The following is an 18,459-nucleotide window of genomic DNA, read 5'->3' on the forward strand; positions in this document are numbered from 1 at the left end:
ATCATGAAAGAGTCCTATCAAAGCAAAAATGGTATCGCTAAAAACATCAGATCATGACGCAAAAAATGAGCCCTCATGCCGCCCCATAAGCGGAAAATAAGGAAGTTATAGGGGTCAGAAGATGACAATTTTAAACGTATTAATTTTCCTACATGCAGTTATGATTTTTTCCGGAAGTACGACAAAATCAAATCTACATAAGTAGGGTATCATTTTAATCGTATGGACCTACAGAATAAAGATAAGGTGTCAAGTTTACCGAAAAATGTACTGTGTAGAAACGGAAGCCCCCAAAATTTACATAATTGTGTTTTTTTTCTATTTTGTCTCACAATGATTATTTTTTTCCTGTTTCGCTGTACATTTTTGGGTAAAATTACGGACGTCATTACAAAGTAGAATTGGTGGTGCACATAATAAGCCATCATATGGATTTTTAGGTGCAAAATTGAAAGAGTTATGATTTTTAGGTAAATAGGAAAAAAAAAAATGCAAAAACGGAAAAACCCCGGGTCCTTAAGGGGTTAATTAATGATATATTTTCATAGTTCGGACATTTACACACGCGGCGATACCACATATGTTTATTTTTATTATATTTATATATTTTTTATATGGAATTTGGGAAAAGGGGGGTGATTTAAACTTTTACTAAGGAAGTGTTGATGTGTGTGATTTTAAACTTTTTAAAAACTTTTTTTTTTTTTTTTTTTTTTTTTTTTTTTACACTTTTAGTCCCCTTAGGGGACTTTTAGGAGGAATCATTTGATTACTCATACAGATCAATGTGGTTCCACTCCGTTAACGGCGCATGGACGAGTATAGACGTCCATGGTCGTTAACAGGTTAAATACTTCATCTTGTAATCAATAGATTACAATTCATAGGAAATACTCAAAAACGGTCCAACATTGGGGTCCAAAGGATAGATTCTACATCTAAACCCCCTTCACACAAAAATAAGAGGCACAGCAATACATGCTGAGAAGACGTATGCAGTGCAGTCTACCCAGGCATCCATTGGAAGTATACATAGAGCGGACACTGTTTCGATACAGTCTAGTGTTTATTGTATGTTATGGAAGGTACACTTGAATTTCAAAAAGTTAAAACATATAAAAGTGGTTAAGGGATAAACAATGTATCAACATTTGATAAATGCATAAGAATGTCTTATCATACCATATAGCAGGGTACAATGGTAATGTTAATGTCAACATAGCATTGTGGAAATTAGTCTAAAAAAAGTTATACTATGCTTTTTACAAACAACATTTGCTGCTGCTTAAAATACCAGGGGGGAGTTCTGTCTTATCGAGAAATGTTCCTTAGCTTTTTGTTCGGATATAAAGGGAGATGCATTGGGGTGAAGGGGGAAGAAACAAATGATGCAATTACTTCACAGAAATCACAGAATCACCTGTCTAAACCGGTATCGATAAGAACATAAAAGATACAGATTATAATTCTCCCTATATGAAATAATTTACACACAGATGTATGTCACCTATACCACCATCTAAAATAATCACTAAATACATTTTTGAAATAAACAAGCAAATATTTTGCATGATCAAATATCAAAACAGCCAAAAAGTAGTGTTTGTGTTTTTGTGTCCCTCTATTTTTGATTCTTCGCATGTAACTGTCCAGAAACTATTTTTTTTTATGTTTGTTATATTTATTTATTTTTTGTCAATTTTATTTTATTTTTTTTCTTAATATTGTAGTGAAGTGCAACCAACCAAGCTTATCTGGTAGTACAACTGCAAGAAACCACTGGTCAAAAATACAATGGAATGGGGAAAGAGTTTTAAGTCACACAACCGTTTTATCTTTTCCAAACCATTTAAGCAAAAGTACTCCACAGTTTTCAGAAGATGATGACAAGCCGATACATAGTCGTGCCACTTTTTCATGGAGCAAATATTTACGCAGAGGATGTGACACTCTGTTTGTAAACTGCATGGTAAGCGTTTCTCAGTAAGACGTATGGGAAACAAGACTCCAGCAAGTCCATGGTCAGGAATGGTGACTCTTGCACAATCTGTTTGTTGGGAAACACAAATAGGTCAATGTAAAATACAAATAGAAGCATTATAAGAACAACTCTGATTTCTATTTTATAAATATAAAGTCTTAATTTATTTGGACAACCCCTTCGGGACCGGCTGGCAATCATCTGAAAAATGTGGGCCCAGCAGGTGAACCCCAGAAGTCTAACATTATGGCCGGGGGAAGTGGTGGGCAGTCAAACATTCTGTTTCATACTACATGAGGCTCATTCACACGAATGAGAGGACCATGAAATAACCAAGTCATATGAAGCGCTCCCGAGTACTTTCTTTTGTGCTTTTATTGACTAATTTCAATTAGCACTTGGGTACTAAGGCCGGGTTAACATATGTCTGGTGATCTGGTATATTTGTTATCCGGTGTGGTGTTGCCAGATGATAAAATGTGTAAAGAAGGATGAGAGGCCACTCACCAAATCCATGTTCCAAAGCTTTATTCTTGAATATTCAGTGCATTAAAATTCGCCAGCAAGACGAGGTCAGGCGCCTGGGTGGCGCTGCATGCAGCGCCACCCAGGCGTCTGACCTCGTCTTGCTGGCGAATTTTAATGCACTGAATATTCAAGAATAAAGCTTTGGAACACTGATTTGGTGAGTGGCCCCTCATACTTCTTTACATGTTTGCAACAACGCTTATCTGCATTTTCATGCTAGAGATTGAGCACTACCTACACCGGTTCACCTGATCCATCCCTACACATAGCCTGACTGCTTGATATACACCATCCAAGACCCTGGTTGTGCCGACTGCTGTCTCTTCTTTCATCCCAGATGATAAAATGCATGCAGAAATTTTTCATCTGAAACAACCAAGCCGGAGGGCAACCATGCCAGCAAATCCTGAAGTCTGGGACTGTGCCTTATTTCAGCCTGGGGAACATTGGGTGGGATACCAGGTGCAATGCATTTAACAGGTTGTCCTATTCTGGATGGCTCCAAAGCACCTGCCATATATGAACCTGGCCTATGAATGGCTGTGGGGTCCATGAAATTAGACAAAAATACTGTAAACATCATGGACAATGCTGCAGCAAGGGTCACACAAAAAATATGACGAGATCTAACCAAAATTCCTTCTACTTGCTAATTCAAATGATTTATTTCTTTGCTTCTCAGCTTACCATATCTAGCAGCAGATAAACAGATTCTCTGTTTCTTGTAGTCGTTTTATCTGTCTCTTGGCCAATTTTCAGCAAGCTGGAAGATGCAAGCTGTGGGAAAAAGAAAGATAACTGAAACATGTCCCCCGAATTCTACATAATGTCACTAACAGATAACTTGTCTAAAATTCTCCCATAAGCCATTTCTGCAGTACCTAACCATGTAAGAATGCAGAAGATAGCCCTAAATGCAGATGACCTCCCACATTCTGTATTAGGTCATTGATTGTCTTAAGACCATAGTAATTATAGAATATCTCCGAAAATAAATGCAAACCAATGTTTATCAGGAAGCGGAAAGTTTCTAATACATACAAATGAATCCTCGACATATCAAATGATTGTGGTAAAATCAGAGGACAGCTCTTATAAATCACTATAAAAACTATAAACAGAAGATTCAGAAGGAAAGAGAAAGCCCCCGAATGGCCAGAAGACAAGGTATACATACAGCCAAGAATTCTTTAAGACGATCTTCAATGCTCCCTTTGTGAATAGTAAACAAGGCTGCGGCAATCTGGTTGATGGCCTTTGCCAGGCAATGGATGTTATTGCAGTGACCTAAGGACCAAAGGCGAACAGGGTAAGACTGTGTACAGCTGTTTGGTATTTCAGCACAGCTTGCTGGATTATGGGATATCAGCGGGATAACATTACAATACCTTCTATGGCCGGGCTGTATTGTGACATGACGTTACTAGCCAAGGTTGGCAATGAAACTGCCACAAACACCATGAGAAGACAGGCGATCTTGTATTCCTCTTCTGGACTGATGGTTTCTGGCGGGAATCAAAAGGAAAATATTTAAATCATCCGTTTTGCGAGCGCTGTGCCATGTCTACCACATTATAAATTCCTATTAAGAGTAATAAAAGAAACTAAAACACAAGATCAACTACGATGAGAGGTCTTCACGTAAACCGACAATGTACAATGGCTTATTAACCCATAAACCGATCAGCCTTAGTTATTTATAATGTGTAAGCTACATTCCCTTTATTTTAGATGATTTATAATATACTTTAAAAAAAAAGTTTGTCATGTGACTTAAAAAAAAATAAAAAATCTGAAATGACCGATTCACACAGGCTATTATAGCAGTTATAATGGGCTGACATTCCCCATATTCTTTAGCTTATTGTCAGCTTTGCTGTGTAGACTGGGAGGAGCTCTGCAGAGGACATGGGATTTTACCCCTTCATACAAAAGGGCATACAATTAAATCTGTTTGGGTAAAGGGTATATGGAGCACAACGTAATTTTCTCAAAAATGGCCCAAAAGTAATTTTGAGAGACTCAAAAGCACGGCCACTTCCTATCTGACATCCAATGAAATGACAGTACAGTGACCCCCCGACCTACGATGGCCCCGACATACGATCATTTCAACATACGATGGCCTCTCAGAGGCCATCGCATGTTGAAGGCAGCATCAACATACAATGCTTTTGCATGTCGGGGCCATCGCATAAACGGCTATCCGGCAGCGCTGAATGCTTCAGCTGCCACCGGATAACCGTTTATGGTGCCCCATGTGGTCCGCTGACGATCACTTACCTGTCCTTGGGGCTCCGGCTCATCCTCTTAGGGATCCCCCGCATCGTCGGCGCTCTCCATCGTCGTCATCATGATGCTGCGCAAGCCGTCCCGTCATCCAATAGGAGCGGCGTGCGTAACAACGTGATGGCGGCGACGGAGAGCGAGGATGCCGGGGAAGCAGTGGCCTTGCCGGAGCGTCGGGGACACCTCGGGGACGCAGCGACAGGGATGGATGGCGACATCCAGGGCAGCGGTGACGAGCGGTGATGGTCCGGAGCAGCGGGGACACGTGAGTATAACCTCCAATACCAGTGGTCTTCAACCTGCGGACCTCCAGATGTTGCAAAACTACAACTCCCAGCATGCCCGGACAGCCGTTGGCTGTCCGGGCATGCTGGGTGTTGTAGTCTTGCAACATCTGGAGGTCCGCAGGTTGTAGACCACTGTCCTATACTTTACATTGCACGGATCCCTCAACATGCGATAGTTTCAACAAACAATGGTTTATTTGGAACGGATTACCATGGTATGTTGAGGGACCACTGTATCTGGCTATTTGGTCCACTGAAATGAATGAGCACGGCAAGGATATGCAGCAGTATACATTAGCATGCCAGTTTAGGCAGTGAACGTTGAGCAATAATAAATGTGAACATAGCCAAACTCCCACTCATTGCAGCTGCAGTAAATTACACACAAATCCGCCACACTGTGCATAGTGACAACATAGACAAAGCAAGAGTTTTTGGAAATAAAAAGTAATAAACACAAATGAGCTCCTAATCGGATTTACATTTTAGATACACGTTCCAAAGGCAATCTTTCTTAGAAATCTGTGTAATAAAAGCCATATCTGCCCTATCACTGCCTCTATTTCATTCATGCTTTATAATGATTACAATGTGGCTTTAACCACAAACAGATAAACTGCAGATGGGAACTAATAAAACTCACAAACCACAAAACCAACTACAAGACCTAAAATTAAAGGAAAACGGTCATCCTGTTCACCCACACTAAACCCGACAAACTGGGTTATAATGTGAACAGGAGACCAATGCGGGGTCTCTGAATTAGATACGTACATGGAGCCCGGAGCGGTGTCCCTGAAGGTCCGCTTTCTCAGTGAACTGCGCACAGGAGGCGGGCCCACCGGGTGAATATGAATATTTATGGCTGCTGGTCACGTGAGCACTTGCGCTTACCGAGTGCTCATGTGACCAGCGTCCATGAATATTCAAATTCTCCCGGCGGGGCTGCCTCCTGTGTGCAATCCACCGAAGTAAGAAGCCGACCTTCAGTGGGACACCGCTTCGAGCTGCTGGGACGTATGTTAGAGACCCGGCATCGGTCTCCTGTTCACCCACATTATAACCCAGTGTAATGGGTTTAGTATGGGTGAACAGGATGACTGTTTTCCTTTAAACCAATGTGTCTGTGTAGATTGTAAAACTAAAAACATTAATAGAAAAGGTAATTAACCCCTTAAGGACACAGCTCATTTCCACCTTAATCTGACCACTGTCACTTTAAGCATTAATAACTCTGGGATGCTTTTAGCTTTCATTCTGATTCAAAGATTGTTTTTTCGTGACATATTCTACTTTATGTTAGTGGTAAAATTTCGTCGATACTTGCATCATTGCTTGGTGAAAAATTCCCAAATTTCATGAAAAATGTGAAAATTTTGAATTTTTTTTTACTTTGTAACTCTCAACTTATAAGGAAAATGGAAATCCCAAATAAATTATATATTGAATCACATATACAATATGTCTACTTTGTGTTTGCATCATTAAGTTGACATGTTGTTACTTTTGGAAGACATCAGAGGGCTTCAAAGCAGCAATTTTCCAATTTTTCACAAAATTTTTAAAATCGGAATTTTTAAAGGGACCAGTTCAGTTTTGAAGTACATTTGAGGGGTCTTCATATTAGAAATACCCCACAAATGACCCCATTATAAAAACTGCACCCATCAAAGTATTCAAAATGACATTCAGTCAGCGTTTTAACCCTTTAGGTGTTTCACAGGAATAGCAGCAAAGTGAAGGAGAAAATTTAAAATCTTCCTTTTTTCCACTCGCATGTTCTTGTAGACCCAGTTTTTGAATTTTTACAAGGGGTAAAAGGAGAAAAATCTTCCTAAAATTTGTAACCCAATTTCTCTCGAGTAAGGAAATACCTCATATGTGTATGTCAAGTGCTCTGTGGGTGCACTAGAGGGCTCAGAAGGGAAGGAGCGACAATAGGATTTTGGAGAGCGAATTTTTCTGAAATGGTTTTTGGGGGGCATGTCCCATTTAGGAAGCCCCGATGATGCTAGAACAGCAAGAAAACCCCCACATGGCATACTAATTTGGAAACTACACCCCTCAGGGAACATAACAAGGGGTCCAGTGAGCCTTAACACCCCACAGGTGTTTGACGACTTTTCGTTAAAGTTGGACGTGTACCTGAATTGTAATAGGGGTAATAGGAGAAAATGCCCCCCAAAATTTGTAACCCTATTTCTTCTGAGTATGGAAATACCCCATGTGTGGACTAAAAGTGCTCTGCTGGCGCATTACAATGCTCAGAAGAGAAGGAGCGCCATTGAGCTTATGGAGAGAGAATTTGGTTGGAATAGAAGTCGGGGGCCTTGTGCATTTACACAGCCCCCCGTGGTGCCAGAACAGTGGACCCCGCCACATGTGACCCCATTTTGGAAACTACACCCCCCACATAATTTAATAAGGGGTACAGTGAGCATTTACACCCCACTGGCTTTTGACAGATCCTTGGAACAGTGGGCTGTGCAAATGAAACTTTTTTTTCATTTTCACGGACCACTGTTCCAAAAATCTGTCAGACACCTTATTACATTCCGTGAGGGATGTAGTTTCCAAAATGGGGTCACATGTGGGGGGGGGGGGGGGGGGGGTCAATTGTTCTGGCACTATGGGGGCTTTGTAAACACATGTGGCCTTGAATTCCAGACAAATTTTCTCTCCAAAATCCCAATGGCGCTCCTTCTCTTCTGAGCATTATAGTTCACCCGCAGAGCACTTTACATCCACATATGGGGTATGTTCTTACTCAGAAGAAATGGGGTTACAAATTTTGGGGGTCTTTTTTCCTATTTTCCCTTGTGATGAAAAATTTAGGGTAACACCAGCATTTTTGTGAAAAAAAAGTATTTTCTTCATTTTCCCATCAAACTTTAACGTAAATTCGTAAAACACCTGTGGGGTGTTAAAGCTCACTATACCCCTTGTTACTTTCCGTGAGGGGTGTAGTTTCCAAAATGGGGTCACATGTGGTGTTTATTTTTTTGCGTTTATGTCAGAACCGCTGTAAAATCAGCCACCCCTGTGCAAATCACCAAGTTAGGCCTCAAATCTACATAGTGCGCTCTCACTCCTGAGCCTTGTTGTGCACCCGCAGAGCATTTTACACCCACATATGGGGTATTTCCGTTCTCAGGAGAAATTGCGTTACAAATTTTGGGGGTCTTTTCTTCCTTTTAACGCTTAAAAGAGTATGGGGCAACACCAGTATGTTAGTGTAAATTTTTTAATTTTTTTACACTAACAAGCTGGTGTAGCCCCCAACTTTTCCTTTTCATAAGGGGTAAAAGGAGAAAAAGACCCCCACAATATGTAGTGCAATTTCTCCCGAGTACGGAAATACCCCATATGTGTCCCTAAACTTTTTCCTTGAAATACGGCAGGGCTCCGAAGTGAGAGAGCGCCATGCGCATTTAAGGACTGAATTAGGGATTGCATAGGGGTGGACATAGGGGTATTCTATGCCAGTGATTCCCAAACAGGGTGCCTCCAGCTGTTGCTAGACTCCCAGCATGCCTGGACAGTCAGTGGCTGTCCATAAATGCTGGGAGTTGTTGCTTTGCAACAGCTGGAGGCTCTGTTTTGGAAACACTGCCGTACGATATGTTTTTTATTTTAATTGGGGGGACAGTGTAAGGGGGTGTATATGTTGTGTTTTACCCTTTATTATGCGTTCGTATAGTGTAGTGTAAAGTTTTTAGGGTACATTCGCACTGACAGGTTTACAGTGAGTTTCCCGCTAGGAGTTTGCGCCACGGCAGAAAATTTGCCGCAGCTCAAACTTGAAGCAGGAAACTTACTGTAAACCTGCCCGTGTGAATGTACCCTGTACATTCACATGGGGGGGGGGGGGGGGAGGCAAACCTCCAGCTGTTTCAAAACTACTTTTGCAACAGCTGGAGGCACACTGGTTGGAAAACCTTCAGTTAGGTTCTGTTACCTAATTCAGTATTTTCCAACCAGGGTGCCTCCAGCTGTTGCAAAACTACAACTCCCAGCATGTACTGATTGCCGAAAGGCATGCTGGGAGATGTAGTTATGCAACAGGTGGAGGTATGCAACTACAACTCCCAGCATGCCGAGACATGGGGGATATGCAGTTGCTGGGATATGCAGTTTTGCCATATCTGGAGGGCTACAGTTTAGAGACTACTGCACACTGATCTCCAAACTGTGGCCCTCCATGCCGTTTGCAGCCGGGCATGCTGGGAGTTGTAGTTTTGCAACATCTGGAGAACCACTGTTTGGAGACCACTGGGTATTGGTCTCCAAACTGTGATCCTCCAGATCTTACAAAACTACAACTCCCGGCATGCCCAGACAGGCATTGGCTGTCTGAGCATGCTGGGAGTTGTAGTTTTGCAACATCTGAAGGATCACAGTTTGGCGACCACTACACAGTGGTCTCCAAACAGTGGTTCTCCAGATGTTGCAAAACTACAACTCCCAGCATGCCCAGACAGCCAATGCCTGTCTGGGCATGCCGGGAGTTGTAGTTTTGCAGCATCTGGAGTATCACTCACCGGCCAGTCAGATCCCGCCGCAGCCTGCAGGATCTGCCACCGGGTAAGAAGGACTTATTCCCTCTGTGCCCCGCTCTCCCCGGACTAACACATGTGGGCAGAGGTCTGGCAGCGGCGATGGCGGGTGCGTGGCGATGGCGGGGGCACTTACCCCCGCCATCGCCGCTGCCAGACCTCCGGATCGCCGCGCATCAAACGCCCACCCCCTGCCGCCCCTACACACCCGATCGCTGATCAGGTTAATCAAATGGGTTCCCGGGGTGTCGGGCAGGAGTGGTCTCCTGCTGGACACCCCGGGACTTTAGCTAACTAAGCCGATCAGCGCCGCGGGAGCGCGCACAATGAAGGTGTCGCGTTATCCGCCGTATAAATGCGGCGTCCAGCGCAACAGGGATTAAGCTGAACTTCTCACCTGCCGGAGACAACCGGAGGTGAAAATTTCAGCCCCCAGGATGCAGCAGCAACTGCAATTATGTGAATGACGGGTACACCCGTCACTCTGCGTGAATGCACTTCAGCAGCTGACAGGTATACCCGTCATTCTGCGTTAAAGGGTTAAATAATTGCAGGCTAAAACCACGTTTTACAAATGTCAATCTTCCATATCCTGCCTTATTTCTTTACCCTTACAATTAGTATGTTACTGTGGTCAAATAATAAGCATGTATAAAAGAGTGGGTGCAGCATTGTATATGTCCATACCAGATTTCTGAGATGACAATGCCACAACCAGGGCTGGGTCTATTTCGCATGGCAAGCCGGCTGCTGATGACAATTCGTATACATTCATTGCAACCTTGAAAAACAAAAAGCAAACATTTTAAATCGCATAATTCTGCATTACCGAACACATAATACACCTTTAGTCCATCATAATGCCTCATCCTAGCTACTCCTTACAGAACTCCATTGGTCTCTATCTGCAAAAAGCATTGCCATTCAACTCCCTTTAAGTATATATACACCATATATATATATATATATATATATATATATATATATATATACACACACACGCACACAAATTATTATGCTAATTCTATTGAAGTGTCACAGTTTTTTCAGTTTAACTCATGGATGACATTGTGTCTCAGGGCTCTTTTGATCACTGAAGACAATCTCGGACACCTGTGATAGTTAGATCTCCAGATGAGCCCAATTTAAGGAAAAACTACTAAAGGTGGGTGTTCCACAGTATTAAGCAGATACCATTTTCAGGCAATATAGGGAAGAAAAAGGATCTCTCTGCTGCCGAAAAAAGAGTGAAATAGTTCAATGTCTTGGATGAGGTATGAAAACATTAGAAATTTAAGCGTGATCATCGCACTATTAAGAGATTTGTGGCTGATTCAGAGCACAGACGGGTTTGTGCAGACAAAGGCATATTGAGAAGGATTTCTGCCAGATCCATGCATCGGATCAAGAGAGCAACTGCTAAAATACCATTACATAGTAGCAAACAGATATTTGAAGCTGCTGGTGCCTCTGGAGTCCCACGGACATCAAGGTGTAAAGTCCTCCAGAGTATTGCAACTGTGCATAAATCTTCTATTTGGTCACCAATAACCAATGCTCACAAGCAGAAACGGCTGCATTGGGCAGAAAAATGAATGAAAACTAATTTTCAAACAGTCCTGTTCACTGATGAGTGCCGTGCAACCCTGGATGGTCCAGATGGATGGAGTAGAGGATGGTTGGTGGGCGCTCACCCTGTTCCAACAAGGCTGCAACGTCAGCAAGGTGATGGTGGAGTCATGTTTTGGGCCAAAATCATCGGAAGAGAGTTGGTCGGTCCCTTTAAGGTCACCGAAGGTGTAAAGTATGTGGAGTTTCTGACTGACACATCTCTTCCCTGGTACAAAAGGAAGAACTATGCTTTCCATAATAACATCTTCTTCATGCATGACAATGCACCATTTCTTGCTGAAAAGAATACCTCTGCATCAATGGCTGCTATGGGGTTAAAAAGAGAGAAAGTCATGGTGTGGCTTCCATCCTCCCCTGACCTCAATCCTACCGAGAACCTTTGGAACATCCTCAAGCAAAAGATCTATGAGGGTGGGAGGCAGTTTACATCCAAACAGCAGCTCTGGGAGGCAATTCTGACATCTTGCAATAAATTCAAGCAGAAACTGTCCAAAAACTCACAAGTTCAATAGATGCAAGACTTGTGAAGCTGCTATCAAATAAGGGGTCCTATGTTAAAATGTAACGTGACCTGTTAAAATTGTTACAAGTTTGATTGAAATAGCTTTTGATTTCAGTAAATATGCTGCAAACACAACAAATGACAATTTTCAGTTCTTTACAATCAATAAAGTGTTTTGAAACTTACTGTGCGTAATAATTTGGAACAGTGCATTGTAAGTTTATGTGTAAAAAAAATACTGTTATCATTAGGAGGTTTGTTCAATAAAAATGTAATTGTACTCTTAATAGTTGATAACATGAGAATGATGCTGTTATTTACATCAATTATTTAGGTAAATGAGAAAAATATTATTTGTATAATAATTTGGAACATGGTGTAAAGATTACTGGCAAAGAAAACAACCTGTATATGGTGTCAACAAGTATAATAAAGCAATTTACTAATATATTATTAGCCATAATGCAGAGATCATCCATCTCTCTAGATTAACCCCTTAACGACCACGGATGAATATTTACATCCGTGGCCGGCTCCCGATCTGTTAAGCGTATCTGCGGGGTCCCGGTTGCTATCAGAAGTCAGGACCCGCGGCTAATACCGGATTATCACCGATTGGGCTGATGTCGGGTATTAACCCTTTAGATGCAGCGATCAAAGTTGATCCTGGCATCAAAATCTGGAGAATACACTGCCGGTTAGCTCAGCGGAGCTGTTCAGGACCGCCACGGTAAAATCTGTCAGAGAAATCAGAGAAGACTGTCCAATCGGTATTTGATTGCTCCAAGCCTGAAATCCAGGCTTGAGCAATCCAGCGCAGAAAACACTGATCAATGCAATGCATTGAACAGTGCCTGCAACCAGTATATGCAATGTTACAGCCCCTAGAGGGGGCTATAAGACTGCATAAAAAAAGTAAAAAAAATTAAGTTAATAAATGTGATTTAACCCCTTCCCTAATAAAAATCAGAATCACCCCCTTTTCCCATTTAAAAAAAAAGTGTGTAAATAAAAACTGAAAGAGACCTATGTGGTATCGCCACGTGCGTAAATGTCAGAACCATAAAAATATATGGTTAATTAAACTGTACGGTCAATGGCGTACGTGCAAATAAATTACAAAGTCCAAAATAGTGTATTTTTGGTCACTTTTTATATCATAAAAAAAATGAATAAAAAGCAATCGAAAAGTCCAATCAAAACAAATATGGTACCGATAAGAACTTCAGCTCTCAGTGCAAAAATTGAGCAGAATGCTTTCAGAGCCTGTAATGTGACTTTAAAGCATACTAGGGTAAGTGCAAAGATGATATGGAAGGGCATTGCACTATGGCCAATAACATATGAGTAGGTTGCTTTCTTATACTTTTTGACATCACACATAGGTTGTTTCTTTCGCTTGACAAACCATCTAAAGCTTCTATAGGTACTTTAGCATGAGTGGTTAAGGTCTTGGTCTATTATTCTAAGGAATAATGTGCACCAAGAGATTAAAAGGAGATGGGCTCCCTTAATAGTCCATGGAGTTTGTCGCCTGTATTGAGCGCAGAGCCCAGTAATAAAGCTCCAGCCTGTGTAACATGTCAAAACTAAGCTGCTTGTAACGCTTTAACATTACAATTCGCTAATGGAAAGATGTCTATTCTAGGCATTACTGTGCCTTGTATTTCTCTTTGTTTTTAGGTTTCCTGGTGTTAGCAGAATACCAATCCAAACAAAACTGGATTCCAGTGTGTGGCCCACATTATGTAGAAGCCTTGATGTTTTACAACGCGTTTTGTAAAGTGTAGACACCTAGTCTCCACCAAATGTATTCACTCCTCACGTATCCATAAGATAGGAGATAAATCTACGATTTACGTGGGCTCAACCTACTACTGGGTCCTGTTCCTTCTTAACACCCGACCACACAGAAGAGGATAGACTGTCTAGTTAAGCACAGTATACTATTTGCCACTGTATGTCTTGCTTAACAGGTATACATTGGAAAAGATTGGCTAATAAAACCCAGAGAATTAAAAATAACCCAGAGAGATGTGTCACATCTCCAGAAATATTTGTATTCACATACATAAATCATGTTATACTGTACGGCCCTGTAAGAGAACATGCATCTAAAGAAAATGGGGCAGAGAGCACTAACAGTGCCGGCTGTAGGACATTTTATACAAAGATATTTTTTACCTTCATGTCAGTCTCCCTTGGAATGTGATCCTTGAAATCTTCAACAGAACTTACAAGGAAAGGAATGTGGTAAGATAAGACCTGAAAGCAGAATTGAAGACCATGTTAGAATGCCAAGCATCAGCAGATAAGACATTTACTGTGCATTTAATAACCAGGTAATGCCAATGATCAACTAAAATACCAGACATGGCCTGTCAGAGCAATTAAAAGCATAGAGAAGAGGGCAGGCTGGGGTTCTCACGGCACACACAACAAAACTGATGGAAGATGAAAAGAATCCCATAAAGCTGTGAAACAATCTATTTTTCATATTTCTATTGCTTCTGTGCTTTGCTTGGGGGATGTAGTCCAGCAACAAAGGGGCTTTAACCCGGCATCATGGGTAGGGATCGACCGATTATCGGTATGGCCGATATTATCGTCCTATAATCACGATTTTGGGCATTATCGGTATCGGCAATTACCTTGCTGATAAGCCGATAATGCCCCGCCCCCCGCACCCCCCCCCCCCCCCACCGCGACCGCCTCACCACACCGCGTCGCACCCCCCACCGTAGTGCTGGGCGGTATACCGGTATGGATTTTTGCCCATACCGCTATACCGGTCGGGCCCCTCCCCCACCCTCCGAGTCAATAAAAAAAATTAAACTTACCTGTAATGGGGGTGGTCCGGGCCATCCATCATTCCTGTAGTGTCCGGGGGCGTTACGGGTGAAGGGTGAACCGGTCCGGACTGTCCTTCTCCGGCAGTCATCTTCTCCACTCAGGGCAGGCTCCGGCCTAGTAGCTGCATAGACGCCGCTACGCCGTGACGTCAGGTGCGTCGCTGCGCACAGGCGTCTATGAAGCATACTAGGCCGGAGCCTGCCTGGAGTGGAGAAGATGACCGCCAGAGAAGAAGGACAGCCCGGACCGGTTCACCCTTCACCCGGAACGCCTCCGGACACTACAGGAACGATGGATGGCCCGGACCACCCTGACAGGTAGGGGGAGAGAAGCGGGTGGCGGCGGCCTATGGCACCGCAAAAGCCACTGCAGTGCATTGATTTAAAGCGCCCGCTTTAAATCAATGATCTGCAGAGGTGTCGCGGGGGGATAAATAGCTGATAACTTATACCGGAATATCGGTATAAGTTATCGGCTATCGGCCCTAACCTCCACCGATTATCGGTATCAGCCCTTAAAAAAAACGATATCGGTCGATCCCTAATCATGGGTGCTGCTGGACTTCTTTCCTGGCAGATGCTGCATTGCGCCACCGTGCTGCACCCAATTCTCACATCTCACAGGGGGAGATTTATCATTGCTTTTAGAGCATTTTTTTGTCTACGTTTTGGTGCGGTTCAGGCGCACACAGCATATTTAGCGACTTTTATGCGTCTTTAAATATAGACAGTTTCACTCTTTTTGCCTACCCGTAGGACTGGGCGGTATATTGGTTCATACCGAAATTTTTGTGCTGCATGATATGAATTTTTACCCATACCACAATACCGGTTTGGCCCCTCCCCCTCGGGAATGAATTATCAGCCGCAGCGCTGCGCTGTTCCCATCGGGGAACTAATCATATGTGACCCGCGAGCGCTGTTATGCCCCTCCCCCCCCCCCCCAAAATTAATTATGTCACCCGCAAGCGCTGCCCTCCTGGTCCTCCTGTTTGTTGCGATCGCCGGCGCTGACATTCTATACCAGGGGTCTTCAACCTCCAGATGTTGCAAAACTACAACTCCCAGCATGCCCAGACAGCCGCAACATCTGTAGGTCCACAGATTGCAATCCACTGCTCTATACTGTATCCCTATGCCCGGGCTGCAAAAGGTAAACAAAATAAACTTTAACTCACCTTACCCGTCGGTCCGGACTTGCTTCCCAGGGAATGGAACGTCGGAAAGCAGTCAGCCTATCACCGGCCACAGCGATGTTCCACCTCGGCCGATGATAGGCTGAGCCCACTGTCATGTAAGAAGCTGGCTTCTTACATGACAGTGGGCTCAGCCTATCACCGGCCGAGGTGGAACATCGCTGTGGCCGGTGATAGGCTGACTGCTCTCCGAGGTTCACGTCCCCAGCGTATGGCCGACGTCGGAATATGCGCTAGTTTTATTATGTTTACCTTTTGCAGCCCGGGCATAGGGATACTGCACAGTTTAGAGAGTGTCAGCGCCGGCAGGAGCAACAAACAGAAGGACGAGGGGGGCAGCGCTTGCGGGTGACGTGAGTAGTACCCCGATGGGGACAGTGCAGCGCTGGGCTAATTATTGAGGGGGAGGACGGAATACTGTTATATACCGTGGAACCGCCATAAGTTACAAAAATACTGAGATACACATAATTGGCCTTACCGCCCAGCCCTACCTACCGGTAGAACTTTTTCTTTTTGACCATGAAGGTCACGTATTTATCATTTGCGACTTTTGTCAAAAGTCGCTATTTTGTGCACAATGGTACTTTTTTAGGCGCAAAGCTACACCACCTACCAGTAGGTATGAGAATCACTTGTACCTTCCACAATTCAACCTATAACCTCTAGTGGACGACAGCGCCCACTCCCCTTCTATGACACGTTCTCAGGAGCTGAGCGCGGGTCATAGCTGAGTGGTCCTGGCCGCTATCTGCCACCAGGACCCATCTCTAATGCCAGACATCACCAATCACGGTGATGCCCGGCTTTAACCCCTAAGACACCACAATCAAATTTTATTGTGGCGTCTAAAATGCAAGTAAAAATGTCACGCCAGCTCTGAGAAAGTAAGTAAAAACACCCAACCTGCCAAATTCAGGACCCAAGAAAGTGTCTACTTCCCTCCCTCACAAGTGTCTAGAAAAAGTGTATGTGGTAGAGCTTTTCCCACCACAGCAAAGCTGCGCAAAATTCATCATCCTGCTGCTCCTTCTTGATAAATAAGATGCACGCTAGTCAAACCCTCCACCCAAATAAACATGGGAAAATAGCTCTAACCATAGACATTCTTTGATAAATCTGGGCCACAGTGATTTGAAAAGTGATAGCAAAGTAGCATTACATTTCTAATAAATCATCTTTCCCTTTCTTCTCACAAGTTTCTCAGTTGCCCTTATGACTCACTTGCCTGTCAACATTGCTGAATTTCCGCCCGGAGACATTCTGGGAGGAGATTTTGTCTGCAGTGGGTGCCACCAAAATCCATCGTGGTAGGACCAAGTGGGAAAGCACCATATTTTGGCAGGACGGAAGTCCTGAATTTTCCAGTGTGAGTGAAGCAAAAGAATGGTCTTGAAAACAATGCGACTCTGCTGCAAGCAAATTTCCTTGGCAGAATTGTTCAGGCACAAATTAAGCATTTGAGACAGGCCCTCTAGATGTGATTCCGCACACATTAGTTAAGGTGAGCAAGAATTATCCCTCATGGGTCCAGTATTTACTCTACTTAACACTTGGTGTTTTCTTTGGCAGTGGTCTGACCCCCAGAATGGGGTCCTGTCATGGCACCTTCAGGAAAGCGGGTATGGCACTTTACTAATGTCCCTCGACAAAAGTGTACACCTCGGGGGCCCTGTCAAGGGACTTTCAAATTACTAATGGTACAAGACAAGGGTGTCCCCTCTCCCCATTAATTTTTGTTCTAGCCAAAGAGCCTTTGGCTCAGCATATTAGAGCTATAGAGCAAGATATAAGATCGGGCTTTTTGCCGATGACATTATCTTAAGCTTAACTAACCCTGAGCAATCATTGGAAAGCATCACTCGAAGCCTTGCTGAATTTAGTAGTGTAAATTATTATAAAATAAATGCCTCGAAATCCCTGATCTTAAACATAGGTGTACCACCCGATACTAAAACAACATCTTCAAAAACTTTACCCTATAAGTGGCCGGCCGGCCGACAAATTCGCTACTTGGGAATAGTGCTCACAAGCCCTCTATCTAATTTGGTTTCAGTCAATGACTCCGACCACCGCTCTCTCTGGGGATATTTCAAACTACTCAAAGCTCCCCACATGTTGGCTGGGCCCAGTTGCAGCTATAAAAATGTTTTTATTACCAATAATCCTTTATTACTTTCGGAACCTGCCTGTATTCGTCCCTACTTACAGAATCCAAGCTTTTCAGTGTCTTAACGCAGTATGGTTGGAAGAACTATAAAAAGAATGGAGTGGCTCTGAGGTGTTTGTTTGGGTCTCCCATTGGAGAGCGGCGGAATGGGCTGTCCAGATTTGAGGAACTATTATAGAGTTTCAATATTGGATCAGGTTAAGTCCTGGTGGATAAATGACCATACTAAACAATGGTAAATATAGAATCTTCCTGCGTTTAATCAGGTTCCCAATCCATGGTTATCTCGGGTGTCAAGTAATCCCCCTAATAGCAGTCACTCTACGATGGCAGCTGCCTTTCATACGTGTTCTGCCCCCCCCACCCCCTGTCAAAAATGTTATTTTTCCATTAGGCCTTAGGGATATGCCCCTGGATGTTGTACAAGCTCAAATTCCTAATATCAATTTTACATCTTGGAAAGAAC

General features: G+C 43.3%; 1 protein-coding gene across 8 annotated transcripts in view; it reads right to left on the reverse strand.

Moving 5' to 3' along the window:
* Positions 1–1,053: 1,053 nt before the first annotated feature.
* The window catches only part of NCKAP1 (NCK associated protein 1), a 181,883-nt gene continuing 164,477 nt past the window's right edge, over positions 1,054–18,459 (reverse strand). For all 8 annotated transcript variants that reach the window (XM_056536108.1, XM_056536107.1, XM_056536106.1 and 5 more), the window contains 6 exons: positions 13,960–14,040; positions 10,329–10,422; positions 3,898–4,014; positions 3,687–3,796; positions 3,197–3,286; positions 1,054–2,047 (listed from right to left, as the gene is read on the reverse strand). In XM_056536108.1, the coding sequence (XP_056392083.1) occupies positions 1,931–2,047; positions 3,197–3,286; positions 3,687–3,796; positions 3,898–4,014; positions 10,329–10,422; positions 13,960–14,040 (609 nt within the window). In that variant the 3' untranslated portion in view covers positions 1,054–1,930. The remainder of the gene's footprint in view (positions 2,048–3,196; positions 3,287–3,686; positions 3,797–3,897; positions 4,015–10,328; positions 10,423–13,959; positions 14,041–18,459) is intronic.

This window comes from Hyla sarda, chromosome 8, assembly GCF_029499605.1.
Source record: "Hyla sarda isolate aHylSar1 chromosome 8, aHylSar1.hap1, whole genome shotgun sequence".
In the NCBI taxonomy this organism is placed as follows: domain Eukaryota; kingdom Metazoa; phylum Chordata; class Amphibia; order Anura; family Hylidae; genus Hyla; species Hyla sarda.